The 15,418-nt window shown below is 40.7% G+C and overlaps 2 protein-coding genes across 2 annotated transcripts; both read left to right on the forward strand.

Moving 5' to 3' along the window:
• Nucleotides 1-975: 975 nt before the first annotated feature.
• Nucleotides 976-2,244, forward strand: LOC138602306 (beta-1,3-galactosyl-O-glycosyl-glycoprotein beta-1,6-N-acetylglucosaminyltransferase 4-like). The gene has a single exon (XM_069673763.1). The coding sequence runs from the start codon at nucleotides 976-978 to the stop codon at nucleotides 2,242-2,244; it is 1,269 nt and encodes a 422-aa protein (XP_069529864.1).
• A 10,512-nt stretch (nucleotides 2,245-12,756) lies between these two features.
• LOC138602415 (beta-1,3-galactosyl-O-glycosyl-glycoprotein beta-1,6-N-acetylglucosaminyltransferase 4-like) lies at nucleotides 12,757-14,034 on the forward strand. Its single transcript, XM_069673889.1, has one exon. It carries the CDS (start codon nucleotides 12,757-12,759, stop codon nucleotides 14,032-14,034), a length of 1,278 nt encoding a protein of 425 aa, XP_069529990.1.
• Nucleotides 14,035-15,418: the final 1,384 nt, after the last annotated feature.

Genomic DNA, 15,418 nt, shown 5'->3' on the forward strand with positions numbered 1-15,418 from the left:
TAAATCCGTCATTAATCGGCAGGAGTCCCTTCTGTTACGTCACATCCAGTTGTCCGTTTTGATGGGGAAATATAAGAATCCAGAAGCTGTACTGTATTAATTCATATATTTCGTTGAAAATATTATTTCTTAATCATTTTCCTACACATTGATTCACTGGGGCCTCCAACCTGTAAGTTCCTCTTTAATGAGGTCGGGTTTGATCAGCGTGATGCAATTTCTATTTTCCCAGAAATTCTTAGCCTAATAATTTTCAGAGTTCATGAACAAAACAGTGTTTGGGCTTATTAAATAATGAATTCAGGTAAGATTATCAGTAATTATAAATGCTAATTTTAAATTAACAAATAATATAATAATGATTAATGATGAATTAATGATGATGATGATGATTACACTAATCTTGTTGACGTTGCTGATGATTATTATTTTTTTAAAAACGCCCTACACTGCCTGTCAGCACCACTTGAAGCAGTTTGTTGGCTCTCACTGACTTCGTTCCCTCCTGTCTTGATCATTGCTTGTGTCGTATTAACTCTCAAATGCACGTCGCTTTGGACTAAAGACTCTGCTAAATGAAATTGGAACATTGTAACATTTTAAATTAGGGGACCAATAATTGTCCACACTTCTAATGAAATTGGTAAGTTGCTCTTCATGTTTTCTCTCCAGTATTCAGCTTTATAAAGACTTATGCCTGAGTACAGACATATGTTTTAAATGTAAATCTATCCTTCATAGGGTGTGACTCAGTGAAACAGGTCTCAAGACGAACGGCTGTCTGGTGCGTGTGTATTCATCGCAAGGTGAGTTTGTATTTAATAACTAAACAGGATGTTTGTCAAATCCAAACATGTTCTTTCCAGGTCACATGAAATTTTCTCGTCTACTGTGTTCAACCATGATGTTAATTAATATCTAATATTTAACTTTTAGTTTTCCCTCTTTTATCATGTTTTTCTATCTCTCAGCAGAATGAATACAACATGTTCATTACTGAGACTCAGCAGAAGGTTCATCCTTTCAGGACTGTCCCTGCTGACTCTGTGCATACTGCTGTTGGTCAATGTGAAGAACAGCTATATCACTGAATCTTCACCTCCACCTGTCGACATTCAAACTTTTCACAAGTACAATATCAGCTGTTCAGCCATATATGACATGGACCCAGTGGAGGTGGAGAAATCCCTGATCATCAGAAAGACCCAACTTGTGGAGGACACGGATGACAGTCTGTCTAAGCTCACAACAAACTGTCCGATATTCATCAAAGCAAGAGGTTATGATAATGTGTGTGTGTCCGAGGAGGAGGACGAGTTTCCCATTGCTTATTCTCTGGTTGTGCATAAATCTGCATGGATGGTGGAGAGGCTAATCAAGGCAATCTACTCCCCCACTAACATCTACTGCATCCACTACGATGAAAAGTCCCCAGCTCAGTTCATCTCAGCCATGAAGGGCTTAGCTGGCTGTTTGCCCAACGTTTTTATCGCCTCCAAGCGAGAGGTCGTCTATTATACTAGCATCACTCGATTGAAAGCTGATCTGAACTGTATGTCGGACCTTTTGAGGTCAGAAGTCAAGTGGAAGTACGTCATCAACCTCTGTGGCCAGGATTTCCCCCTCAAGACCAACATCGAGCTGGTGTCAGAGCTCAAAGAATTGAAAGGAAGGAACATGCTAGAGACATGTCGACCAAACAGCTATAAGACAAGCAGGTTTAACTTCCACCACAGTTTAAAAAGAAGAATGGTAAAAACAAAGCAGATAAAGACGCCACCTCCACACGGAATTGAAATGTTCACTGGCAACGCCTACTTTGTCTTATCAAGAGACTTTATCGTTTACATGAACTCCTCAGCTGTGGTGAAGGATTTTCTGGCCTGGTCGGAGGACACCTTCTCCCCAGACGAACACTTCTGGGCCACGCTTGTGCGAATACCAGGTGTACCCGGGGAAGTGCCCAGGTCCCGGCCTGATATCAGCGCCCTAATAAGTAAGACAAGGCTGGTAAAATGGAAATACAAGGAGGCGGCATTGTATCCACCATGCACAGGGACACACATCCGCAGCGTTTGTATTTTTGGTGCGGCAGAAATACGTTGGTTACTCAACTATGGTCACTGGTTCGCAAATAAGTTCGACCCCAAAGTAGACCCCATTGCAGTTCAGTGCCTTGAGGAGAAGCTGGAGGAAAGACAAAAGCTGTTCCAATCAGCGGCTTCAACCTGTCATTGGAGTTAACCAAAAGCTAGAACTACATATACTATATAATTAAAAAGGCTGACTAATTAGTAGTAGTAGTGGTAAGTCCTTCTTCAGAGACTTTAATGTTCCCATTAAATCAAGAAAGAGATTTTTCTAACTAACAATCTTGTTACACAATTATTAGTGGATAGTATCTTTTACACTAATAAGTTATTTAGGAGATATGTATGTATGTACAAAGTATGTTTGTATGACTCATCCTGCACTGTGGGATGTTATTTTTGCGTCCAATGAAACAATTTTCCCCTCCCCCTGAAGACACACATGAGCCGTCCACCGAGGATGCTCCAATCATAGCCTGCGTAGACCGTTAAAGCCAAACTGAAATGAGACGGTCTGGTCTACCCTTGCGTCACCAAACGCCACTCCTGTCGCCTAGCAACAGGAAGCTAGCGGGCTAATTAGCTAGCATAACTAACGTTGCGTAAGTTAACCTCTTATTTAAGGGCCCTTTCGTTTTCTTAAACATGTGTAACACTAGCTATTCAATTGCAGCGCAATGCATCTCGGGATATGGTGGGCCGCGAAGGATGCCTTCAAATTAGGACAGCCTTCGAAGTGCTTCTGTGACGCAATCAGCCTTCAAATATGGCTGCAGCCCCTGGATTGGGACACAGCTATGGCCTGTAAGCTAGCTAGCAGTTAGTAGACTTTAAATGTTCTCATATTCAAGAGAGATTCATGTTCATGAGAAGAGCTTCTTTCATTGAAACGGAGCAAGTCTGGAGGCTGCCACCCTATTCCAGCTGAGATAAAGAGGTGTTTGCGTGGTTGCCGTGTTGGTGCAGAGGTGAAGGCTAGGAAATGGAGATGTAGGCCCTTTCTGCCATCAGTCATCGTGGGACACGTCAACTCTCTGCCCGGCGGAGGTGATGAGCTGGAGATGTTGGCAACTGCTGAAGTTCCATGTTCCAAGTTCTCCAGGAAATAGTTGCCAGGATATAGACTAAACATCCTGAGGCACTTTAAATATCAGGATGGAGAGGTAGATAATGACAAAGTGAAAACAGGTTTTTAGACATGTATATATATTGTATATGTTACGAACTTAGGTTGATGAAAAGAGTTTAATGAGGATGGGAACAGAATCAGTGGCCTGATGGCTGGGAAGGGAATCCAGGGGGCAGCAGGAGAGGGTGAGGCGAGTGGTGAGGCTGAGGTGTACTGAGGGAGAGCAGGGCTGGCAGAACAGGCATAGATGATCCTGAGGCAGAAGAAAAAACAAGTTAGGAACTTAGGCAAGTTAGGCAAGATCACTAATTACTAAATTACTAAATGATTTGGCCGAGAGCGTGACTACCACTGTTGGTTGAACCAGGGTTGAAATTCTGCAGGCTTGATGAATTGATGAGAGGAAGGTGCGCTGAGCCGATTGAAACCAATTAAACAAGTTAATTTTGAGCCCTGTTCTATTGATTACAGACACCAGCTTTGACTGACAGGGGCGAATTGCTCCTTTAATAATGAAGAGAACATTTACTTAAGACAGACAAAGCCAAACTCTGTTTCTGTTGATGCTCCCATTTTATATAAGTGGTTCAAGGACAACTATAATTAGACATATTTACTTTCGACTTAATACAGATGACTGAAGTCGAAGAAGCTGTTTCTTAGGGCCACTGAAAGTCCTCTTTGATTCTGCAGGCTTATTGTTTTCTTATATCACTGGATTTTACCTTCACAATTAGGTATCTACTTGTTTTCATTCTTTGGCTTGAAGCTTATTTATCATACACACTTTACTATCCCTCTTTATTCAACACTTTGTGTTGTACACATGTGCTTTGCAGTGACATCTAAGAGACCTCAGATTTGGGTTCCTTTATTTCAATATTGGATTAAAAATAAGGAAGTGACCATGATATTGACAGCTGAAATCAGGTGTGATCAAATGAACCAGACACTCATTCAGAGTTCTCCATTACTGTTCCGGGATATCGGAAAAACAAAAATCTACTTTTTCTCAATAAACTATCTGTGTTTTTGTTTACTTGAAATGAAACAATTTTCACAGGAAAACATGCTTTATTTTTTGATAACAAAAAATTCTAGATAAAGGCGTTCAAAGGCTGCAGGCTGCACTGGGTTGGAGTAGACAGATCTCTAACTTGTCCTTTAACTGCTCGCGTAACTGCGTGTCTGCCTCAATCATCCTCACTGACCTGACGTGTGGCTGTCAGTCCCATCACACCTGTCGGCAGTCACTCATTGCGTAACGGCCTCATGTTGATTTTAACATGAATACCCCACAACACAAGCCACAGCTTAGTTTTGTTTATATCCTACACTTAATTTTAAGCATATGAGAGGAGGGTGAGCTCTCATATTTCTCAATGTGAGCCCTTTGGTAACTTCCATTCCTTTTTTATTCCAACCTCTAATTAACCAATTAATCTATAAATCAAACTGTACTTGTATAGCTACTTTCAGGTACTACAAACTAGTGCAGTTTAAAGTTCAAACTTCACTTGCCGAAATGAAGCGTGATTTTAATGATGCTAGGTGTGGCCAGTTTCCTTTTTGTTGCACCTTTCTCTCTCTCTCCCTTGCTGTGTCCGAAACCGCATACTAACGTACTGCCTACTACATACTCAAACAGTATGTACTGCATACTGCCACTAACCTGACTATTATGATGACGGTGGCATCATACTCAGAGCCGTCTTCTCCGTATCACGTGACTTAATCGTTTACGTATGTCCGGTCTGATCTCCGGTCCATCTCCGCCATAGTAGAAGCTGAATAGCCGCAATGCATTTTGGGGCGGTTGAGTACAACCAGTGAGCTCCCGTCTCATACTCAAATATCTGGGCCGATCTAGTATACATCCTGGCATTTCTCGCATACACAAAATTGCATACTATGAGATGGGAACGCATGACATACTCAATTTTACGTCATGGTTAGTATGATTAGTATGATAGTATGCGGTTCCGGACACGACGCCTGCGTCTCTGGTCTCCTCCTCCTTCTGCCTGCTGCGCACCTGAGTGCAATGAGCGCTCAGGGAGGGGGAGGAGATATAGAGGTGCAGAGAGAGTGGAGGGGGGGGGGGGGGGGGCAGGTAGGGACACACGCAGACAGCAACCTCTTGGTGAGGAAGGTTTTTCTTTAGTTTCCTCCTAACTTTCATTTTTTTCTTTCCACACAGGTCTTTTCCCCCAGCGTGTGTTATATTGTTGGGTTTCGTTGTTTTAGTTTGGGCTGGAGATCTCCGGTAGTCTAGTTATTTCGTCTTTTGTTTAATGATAGCTTTTTCCTGCTTAGTTAGTTTAGGGGGAGGAGCTGGGAACGACGGTCCATTACTTGGCTGGCCCACCACCTGCCCGTTTTTGTTCATTTTGGCCGGGGTCTCCAGCTCCTTTTCTTTTCCCTTAGTTCATGCGTGATGATTTGATCTCTTTATTAAATAAAAAAACCTGTGGGTTCAAAAGTTGATCTTTTGTGTGGCGTCCTTTTTAAATATGTTGCGGTCCTCATTGTGAGCCTTTGTTATTTTTCTTCCATTTAGTTAGAGAGGCTGTAACATGTGCTTATAGCTGAAACACGGGTGTTGTTTTTCCCATCATGAATAAGAAAATTAAATATTTACTGGAGTGTGTTTGTTTGCAGTTCAGAGTGCTTTCCACAATACTTACTAGGAGCAAGTGTAGACTATAATAATATGAACACAACTAAAATTAAAGAGAAAATGAGAGAAAATGATTGTATTATAAAAAAACAGATATAACAAAACGATTTTTAAAAGACAAATACACTAAGTGAAAAAATCATTCCAAAATTATGATTAAGTGACGCTGCAGAAATCTCAAGTTAGAGATATAAACACTTTAGGTCTTCTTGCATCAGACAGACTGTTGAAGTGTCTAAAAGCTGCTCATCCTGATATTATAAGCACCTTCATATTTTTCACAGAGTTGTCCACATTTATTCGGTTTCATAAAATAATAAGGTAAGAAAGGCAACAAGAGTAGATACGCTTTTCATACACTTTCTAAGCTTCAGTAGATTGTAGCAGTTACACGGCAGACCCTCTAGACATCAGTCACATCCGCCCAGCGCAAGTGAGTCAGATTTCTGCATACCGCGGTTGTCTTTTCCTGACTCCTTATGAATTCTCCTTCACACCTTGCCTTTACCCAAAGATGTTTTCCCTCGAGGTCAATGAAAAGTGGCAGGGAAAAGAGAAAGACGGTCGTCCGTAGCCTCAGACTTCTTACTAGGGGAATGGCAAAAAAAAGTCCTCTCAAGGTCCAGTTGAACAAATTTGGCCATTTTCTTTCACAAATGCACCCAATCCTTGACAGCGTCTGGAAATTTTAAGGAGTGCATGTTTGAAAAGTATTTAAGTCACAATGTTCTTTCCAAAACGAGGTACATCTGAGAGTTAATACAACCAAGAATCAAGACAGGAGGGAACGAAGTCAGTTAGTGCAAACAAACAGCTTCAGTGTTGATCGGACACTGGTGTCGACAGGCAATGCTCAGGCAGATTATCATCATTGTTGTCTATTTCATCATCGTCATGAATATCCTAATCAACATCAACAAAATCCTCAACATCACCATCCTGTTATGTACATGTATGTTTATACACTTGAATTCTACTGACCAAGACAACTTGAACTCCTTAACTCACTAATTTTAATGAGTGCAGTTGACTCCAGCCACATCATGTTCATTATTCTACCTTAATCAGCTGCAGGGATATCTGTTCAATTCAACGCATAAGGTACTTCTTGACACTGTAATGGAGAGCTGGAACAAGTGGATATTGTCAATAGACACCAGGAGCAAATTGTGTATAAAGTAGTGGAAAGATAATTGACCAATCTTCTTTTTCCTCGTGACATTGGTAAGTTCCTTTTCATGTTTTTGCTTTTTCATTATTGGAAGCTTTATTGTCTTAGATGGTAAACACAGTTGCGTCTCTTTGTTTTAGATATTCATGATTATTAAGGTTTGTTGTCTGAGCAAAGCATTGTGTGTTAATTGTGAATTCATCCAACTTTTAAGAGGTCACCTGGTAAAACGGGTTGCAAGGAGTTTGTAAGGCCGGTACATACGGATATAGTACAAGGTGAGTGTGTATTTAATGCTTGTAAAATCTAAACGTGTGTTTTCTCAGGTCTCATCACAGTTACTCATATGTTGTGTTCAACCGTTATGTTAATGATAGGGCTGTCAGCAAAATGCACTAATTTTGATTAATTAATTAGGGAAAAAAATGTGTCCAAAAAATTTACACAGATTAATCGCACTCTATCATATCCCCTGACCTCATACATCCCCCCCCTCCCACCCCGCATTAACGGAGTATGGGGGAAAGGGTGCAGACCTTTAAATTCCTGGTAGTCCATGTATCTGAGGACTTCTCCTGGCCATCCAACATCACAGTGACTTTAAAAAGAGCACAACAGAGACTACACTTCCTGTACTGTGCCTAGGAGGAACAAGGTGGAGAGGAAACTGCTGGTGGCGTTCTACCGGGCGACCATCGAGAGCATCCTCACATACTGCATCTCGGTGTGGTATGCAGGCTGCACTGCTGCAGATAAAAAGCATCTGCAAAGAGCTATTAAGTCTGCAGTAAAGATGGCCGGCTGTGGCTGCCCTCCCTGGAAGAACTCGCCACTTCATGCTACATCAGCAGGGCAAAAAAACATAATTAAAGACCCCTTTCACCCTAGTCACCAACTCTTTGAACTGTTGCCATCTGGGAGATGCTACAGAGCTGCCAAAACACGAACCACCAGACTCAGAGACAGTATCTTTCCCACAGCCATCAGCACTCTAATAAACAAAATAACAAAACATGTTTTTTACTGCCGACACTCTACCATCCACTTAGACACTTTTATATTATATACTTTTATATTTATTTATTGCTGTTCTAAGTCTGTTGTAAATGTTGTACGTGCATCATTTGAGTGACGCTACTATTTTTGTTGTATTCCTATACAATGACAATAAAGGCTTTCTTATTCTGACAAGAGTGTCTGAGCCACAGAAAACCACAGGTAAGTTCACAGCAAAACTCGCACTGTAGTGTCGTCACAGGGAAATGCCAAGGGGAGAGGCAGACAGAAACCCGAAACGCTAAGGCAGAACTGTAACAAGTTTATAATGGGGCAGCATTGACCCATCTTTTGGTCCTTTCTTCTGGGGTTCCTGTGTCAAAATCTTTAGGTTACAAAGGTAACCCCGGTTCTCTGATAACATGAGTGAGGTATCTCACTATGGGGTACGCCCCTCTGCGTTGTCCTCAGAAGCCCAATAACATTACGCCAGCCACATTGGCTGGCAGTCGTGACGACTGCATCAAGAGGAGGGACATCCCCCTAGAAAGCTGAGAATAATAGGAACTAAGGCCTGGAAAGAAACCTCCTGTGACTTTGAACACCAGTCCTCAAAGACACGCCATTTGCAATCATATAGTGACCTGGTGGAAGAGGCTCTAGCACTCTGAATGGTCTTACTGACATTCTGTGGAAGTCCAACTGCATCCAGATTTAGCCTCTCACGGGCCAAGCCCAGAGCGCCAGCCGCTCTGGGTGAGGATGAAATATCTCCCCTCGCGCCTGTGATAGCAGGTCTCTGCATAAAGGGAGGGGCCATGGCTGGTTGTAAAGAAGTCGGCTACTGAACGAATGTTTGAAAGAGAACTAGTTGTAGGACCTCAATTATTGTGGTTTTTATCATGTTTATTTCATCTTCATTCCTACTAAGTTGTGTCTCAATAAATAACCAATCCTTAGTCGGAGGATACATGACACCAAATTTTATTTTATGGAAGTGCACTGTGTTGATATGTTCCGTATCTTATATTCAGCTAGATTGAATAAACTGTCTTGTAATTGTGAGCATCATGTAGCTGTGTTGCAGGTAGGAATTTTGTATTTATGACTCAAGCAAATCACAATGGGTTTTACTGCAGAGAGTCAAGATACTCTGTGTTCTCATTTGTATTCTCTTTAAATAAATTACAGATCAGCCATGTTACTTTGTATAGATGATGGTGTTCACTAGATAATAAACTGTGAGTATTGCACTGTGTGATACTCAAAAATTAATTTGGGTTTCTGTAATAAACACTTTTCACAAAAAAATTCTTCATACTAAATTCCTCGTCTGCGTTTCTTAATACATTAATAGGGCCCAAGCACTACACATTGCGGAGGCCCCATTGTTTTTGCTGATAGGAAGTGACTTGCATTTTTGAGGGGCTTATCATGCTCTCATTAAACTCATTCAACTTTGGCATGGCGGTATGACGAATTTTGATGTTTTACCATAAAAAAGTTCTTGTAGCTCTTATACATAAAGTTCAATCTGCTCAAGATTTCACACATTTGATGACAGTGTATAATGTAGTCCTTGATCATATCCACTTCGCACGTAAAGATGCTTTATTGTGAAAAGTCTGCATTTTTGTCAATGTTTCCCTGGCGGCCAAGCGAACATTGATGTTATGTCATAAAACAGGAAGTTGTTGAGAAGCGGCAGGAACATTAAAACATACAAAACTTGGTACACATGTCAGGAATGCTGGAATCTCATACCTTATCTGGGTCTCAGGATCTGGTGTGGAAAAGTTGCTCGCTAGCCCCTGAAAAATTTGCACCCGCAGTTTCACTTAGGTGTACATAATTTGGTTGGCACAAGTAACAGGTGTCTCATGTGACTTACCACAAACACCATATCCCCATCCATCCATTATCTATACCACTAATCCTGTTCAGGGTTAACGGGGGCTGGAGTCTATCCCAGCTGTCATTGGGCGGAAGGCGGGGTACCTGGACTGGTCGCCAGACAATCACAGGGCTGACACATACAGACAACCTTTCGCACTCACACCCTCACCAATGAACCTAACGAGCATTTGGACTGTTGGAGGAAGCCGGAGACCCCGGAGACAACCCACACATGCACGGGGAGAACATGCAGACTCCGCACAGAAAGGTCCACTTTGTCCAAACCAGGGTTTAAACCAGTGACCTTCTAGCTGTTTGGTTAAGATAAGACTTTGAGATAATCAGCCTCACATTCTGTTCATATCAAGCCATTAAACACTTAATCTGCTGGGACAAAAAAAAACCTATATAGACAGGCTATATGTTGGAATTTCTTGAAATCTACTTTAATCAATTGTACTCTAAAAGAGTAATGTATAAAATGGCTGGAATTGATGTGTCTTAGTTCTGGAAGAGAATAATATAGCTATAAATTGCTTTATTTTTTATCCAGAATATAACTGAAAGCTGACACACTTATGAGGATGTTAACATGCTGATGGTTTTTGACATGTGAAACCCATTTCCATAAACTCAGTATATCCACAGTCAGTTTAGCGTAGTTGACCTATCAGCCAACAAGCCTGTCTGGAGTTCTTGAAATGGGAAATCTTAAGTTGATTTAACATTTTCTTCAAGTATTGTCATAAATTTCAAAATATTTTTATGCCTTTCACTGCATTTGTTTTTCACAAAGACACAATCACAGATGTAACACAAATGTAGGGATTTAAAGGATTTATTGGGTGTGGACATCACCCATTCAGCCTCGTTACCAGATCAACCAGATCTGCTTACTGATTAGTTTTACTGATTATGTTCCTCTAAGTTGTCATCCTAGCCTTAATCTCACCTGAAAGACTGACTGTTATGATCACACACTGCTCAAGACAACCTTTACTTTGTCCTGAGTGCTTCTATAATTAACACCAGTGTTGATATTTGAATTGACTTAGCTCATATTTAAGCTCCGGTTTTCTGTAATTGGTGTATCTGGACTCCCGTCTGAGCCCCTCCCTGTTCTTTCCAGGTCAATTGCTCAGCTTTCCTCTCATCTCCTCACTTGGACTCAACAAGGGTTCCTAGGGCGTAATGTACTTCTTAAGCCTTTTTATACTGCAAATAAATAAGTAAAAAAATGTAATATTGAATGCAGTTAATGGAGAGCTGTTTCAGGTCGATATTGTCAATAGATGCCACAACAGTGGTGCCTTAAAGAGTGGAGAGATAACTGTCCATCTTCTAATTTTCTGTCTGAAATTGGTAAGTTTCTTCTCATGTATTTGCTCTAAACATTCCTTAATATAAGCTTTATTGCTTGAGAGGGTCTGTTGCTTCCAATGTCTTTGTTTAAGCAATTTGTGATAATATTACTTTATTGTCTGAGCACAGAACTGTATTTAATACATCCAACATTTAGCTCTTGACCTGGTGAAACCCGGTTGCGAGGCATTTGGCAGACCGACACATGCAAATACAGAGCAAGGTGAGCGTGCATTTAATAATTATACAGAATGTGTTCAAACATGGGTTAGTGGGTTTCATGACATTTTCTCGCCTGCTGCAGTCAACCCTTATGTTAATGAAAGCCTACAGTGTTAGTTTAAGTTCTCTCTCATTGTTTTCTTTCCTCTCTCGTGGCAGAATAAATACAAGACTTTCCGTACTAATCACTTGATTTTGGTAAACCAAAGTTTCTCATGATAAATCACTTCGTAATGTTGAAGATTCTAGCTTGTAGATAAATACCCATTGTCAAGTCAAAACAGGCTTCATGTAGAGATTACAACATTTACAAGGATAAAAAAACAAATATTCAAACAGCTGTGAAAATTCATATACACTTTCCTTTTGTCAGAACTGCCAATTTCATAGGAGAAATAGTTAGATAGTGTTATACTTCTGTCTTGGATAAAGTTGACAATTCTTTTTTTTATTATTATTCTTGCAGTACACCCAGTCGGAAGAATTTAATAAAAGTCAGTGCATAAAAGCATAAAAGCTTAGATTCACTCATTAAAATTCTTCAAACAAGCTAAAAACAAAAAAATTGGCTTGGATCAGATCTAAAAATGTATTGTTATTATCATTATTAAAATGAAGGGTTAAAGTGAAGAGAACGCATAAATCATCTAGTTTGATTTTTAGTGGAGCGACAAAGCGGCAGCCATCATGTGTGCACGTAAGTGTGATTGATATTCACAAATGCCCTCATAAGTTGAAAGCTCCTAGCAGTTGTTTCGCGCCGCGCGGACGTAAACCCTGGACCAAACACATTTTTTAATAGCTTTGACCCCTTGTTTCCATCTATTTCTTGTTTCCCCCCTTCCTTCCTCCACCCTTAACTCAATCCTTGACCCTTACCTTCATCTCTTTACACAACCCTCCATCATCAACTTGATCTCTGGCTCACATATAGTATGTTAAATATCTGTTCTTGAACTATGAATAAAACCAAAGTAAGAAAACATTGGTGAATGTCAGAATCTTCTTGAAAACTGCCTTAGAGGTTTTCAAGAAAAAAATCTTCCTGAAAAGAGGTGGTTAATAAAGCCCATTATCGTCTTCCAGAACTAAGATAATCAATTTCACATAATTTCTGCATACTCTTAGGATGTCTCAGGCTACAGTGGATTGGAGCAGACTTTTACTAATTCAGCTCTCCCTCTGATCATGTTTTCTGTCTTTCCACAGAATGAATGTAAGATGTTCAGTCCCGAGACTCAGAAGAATGTTCATCCCTTCACTTCTTTCACTGCTGACCCTGTGCGTACTGCTGTTGGTTAGTGTAAGGTACAGCTATATCACTGAATCTTCACCTCCACCTGTCGACATTCAGACTTTTCACAAATATAATGTCAGCTGTTCACACATATATGACATGGACCCAGTAGAGGTGGAGAAATCCCTGATTATCAGAAAGACCCAACTTGTGGAGGACACGGATGAAAGTCTGTCTGAGCTCACCTCAAACTGTCCGATATTTGTCAAGGCAAGAGGTTATGATAATGTGTGTGTGTCCGAGGAGGAGGACGAGTTTCCCATTGCTTATTCTCTGGTTGTGCATAAATCTGCATGGATGGTGGAGAGGCTAATCAAGGCAATCTACTCCCCCACAAACATCTACTGCATCCACTACGATGAAAAGTCCCCAGCTCAGTTCATCTCAGCCATGGAGGGCTTAGCTGGCTGTTTGCCCAACGTTTTTATCGCCTCCAAGCGAGAGGTCGTCTATTATGCTACCTTTACTCGATTGAAAGCTGATCTCAACTGTTTCTCTGATCTTTTGAGGTCAGAAGTCAAGTGGAAGTACATCATCAACCTCTGTGGCCAGGATTTCCCCCTCAAAACCAACATCGAGCTGGTGTCAGAACTGGAGAAGTTGAATGGAGCACACATGCTGGAGACATGTCGTCCTAGTGATTACAAGAAGGAAAGGTTTACCTTCCACCACGAGCTCGTTCAGCACGATTTACACAAATTTCTAAAAAGAACAGATGAGTTAAAGACACCACCTCCACACGGTATTGAAATATTTACTGGCAGTGCCTACGTTGCCTTGTCAAGAGATCTTGTCCTTTACATGAACTCCTCAGCTGTGGTGAAGGATTTACTGGCCTGGTCAGAGGACACCTTCTCCCCAGACGAACACTTCTGGGCCACGCTTGTGCGAATACCAGGTGTACCCGGGGAGGTGCCCAGATCGCACCCTGATATCCCAGACCTGGTGTTTAAGACGAGGCTGGTGAAGTGGAGTGGCTTTGAGGGGTATCATTATCCACCATGCACAGGGACACACATCCACAGCATTTGTATTTATGGTGCGGCAGAAATACGTTGGTTACTCAACTATGGTCACTGGTTCGCCAATAAGTTCGACCCCAAAGTGGACCCTATTGCAGTTCAGTGCCTTGAGGAGAAGCTGGAGGAAAGACATAAGCTGTTTCATTCAGCGGCTTCCACCTGTCATTAGGGTTAAACAAAAGCTACTACTGTAATGATTAATCTAGTGATAGAAATGCAATTATCACAATAATTGACCAATTGTTTAAGTAATTTTTCAAGCATTATTGACACACTTGATTGTTCTAATTTCTTTACCTTGAGAATTTTGCAGATTATCCTGTCTTAAGTGAGAGGAAATTGATTGTTTGGATTTTGGGCTGTTGGTCAAACATAAGACATTTGACATCAACTGCTATACTTTTATTTTCTTGAACCACAAGACTTGTCATTTGATGCAGTCTTATAACATTGTGTTATGTTTGGTTGCAAAACTTTGTAAATGTAAACCTACCTTTATAGTGTAGTTTTTTTCTCACTGACATTTAGTCTCTATGCTGTCAGTTGTCTGAGTCTTTTAAGTTCCCATGATATCAAAAACATATTTAAGATTACATTTAAGCACATATTTTGACACATTTGCCAGCATCTGGCTGATCAAAAACAAACAAGTTGTCTTGAAGATATTGTAAAAGTAAATGACATTTTAGAGTTTGTCTTCCTGAAACAAAACAAAATATTTTAATGACTTATCCTGCAGTGTGGGATCCTACAACTGGAAGCATTTTTACATCTAATGAAATACTATCTATAACTAACTATTTTTATGTCCCTACCCCAAAACACATAGGAAGAACAGATAGGACCTGCAAATACCAGTTTCAGTACCGTCACCAGTGTCGTGTAGTGCCATGACATGGATTTTGCCATACCAACGGAAATGAACACAAATGTTTTGGTTTTTGTACACACACATTTTTGTTTTGGTGCACAAAAGAGGGACATTTACTTCCCTAAACACTGATTACCTACATAACACACAGCAGTTTTTCCTGCACCTGCTAACGGCCCCCCAAGTATATTTGGCAACTGATTCTATGGTGTTTATGTAATCTGTCCAAGATCTTCATCCACGGATGAATGATTTCTGAAAATCCTCCCCTTGCGCTCTGCCCCTGACGTAACTGTCAAGAGCAGTTTCGCCACACATGCTCGTCACAGAAACACAGAGAGAGGGGACTTCTTGTACGTCTGTGTTAAATATGGACCTTCTTTCACCACAATTTTTAAAGCTTTTAAGTACAACTGTGTATTTACGGTGTCTTCATTTTAAAACGCGCCATCTTTAATGAGGTGCTTCCTACATGCGCGGCTCACCTGCTGCTGTGAAAATGGAATTGTGGGCTAAGATGTTCCCCTACATTGACAAAAGAGTAAAAAGAGCTAGAATCATGTTTTTTGAGTACAGTATTTTCATTTGTTGCTTCCTCTGTAGATATTAAGACATCATCCAAATAAAAAACTAAACAATTCTTATTTTCAGGTGATGAAACACTAATGACAAAATACTTATG

Source organism: Semicossyphus pulcher, unplaced genomic scaffold, assembly GCF_022749685.1.
Source record: "Semicossyphus pulcher isolate SPU_LCO1_2020_fin unplaced genomic scaffold, fSemPul1.0.p SCAF_22, whole genome shotgun sequence".
In the NCBI taxonomy this organism is placed as follows: Eukaryota; Metazoa; Chordata; class Actinopteri; order Labriformes; family Labridae; genus Semicossyphus; species Semicossyphus pulcher.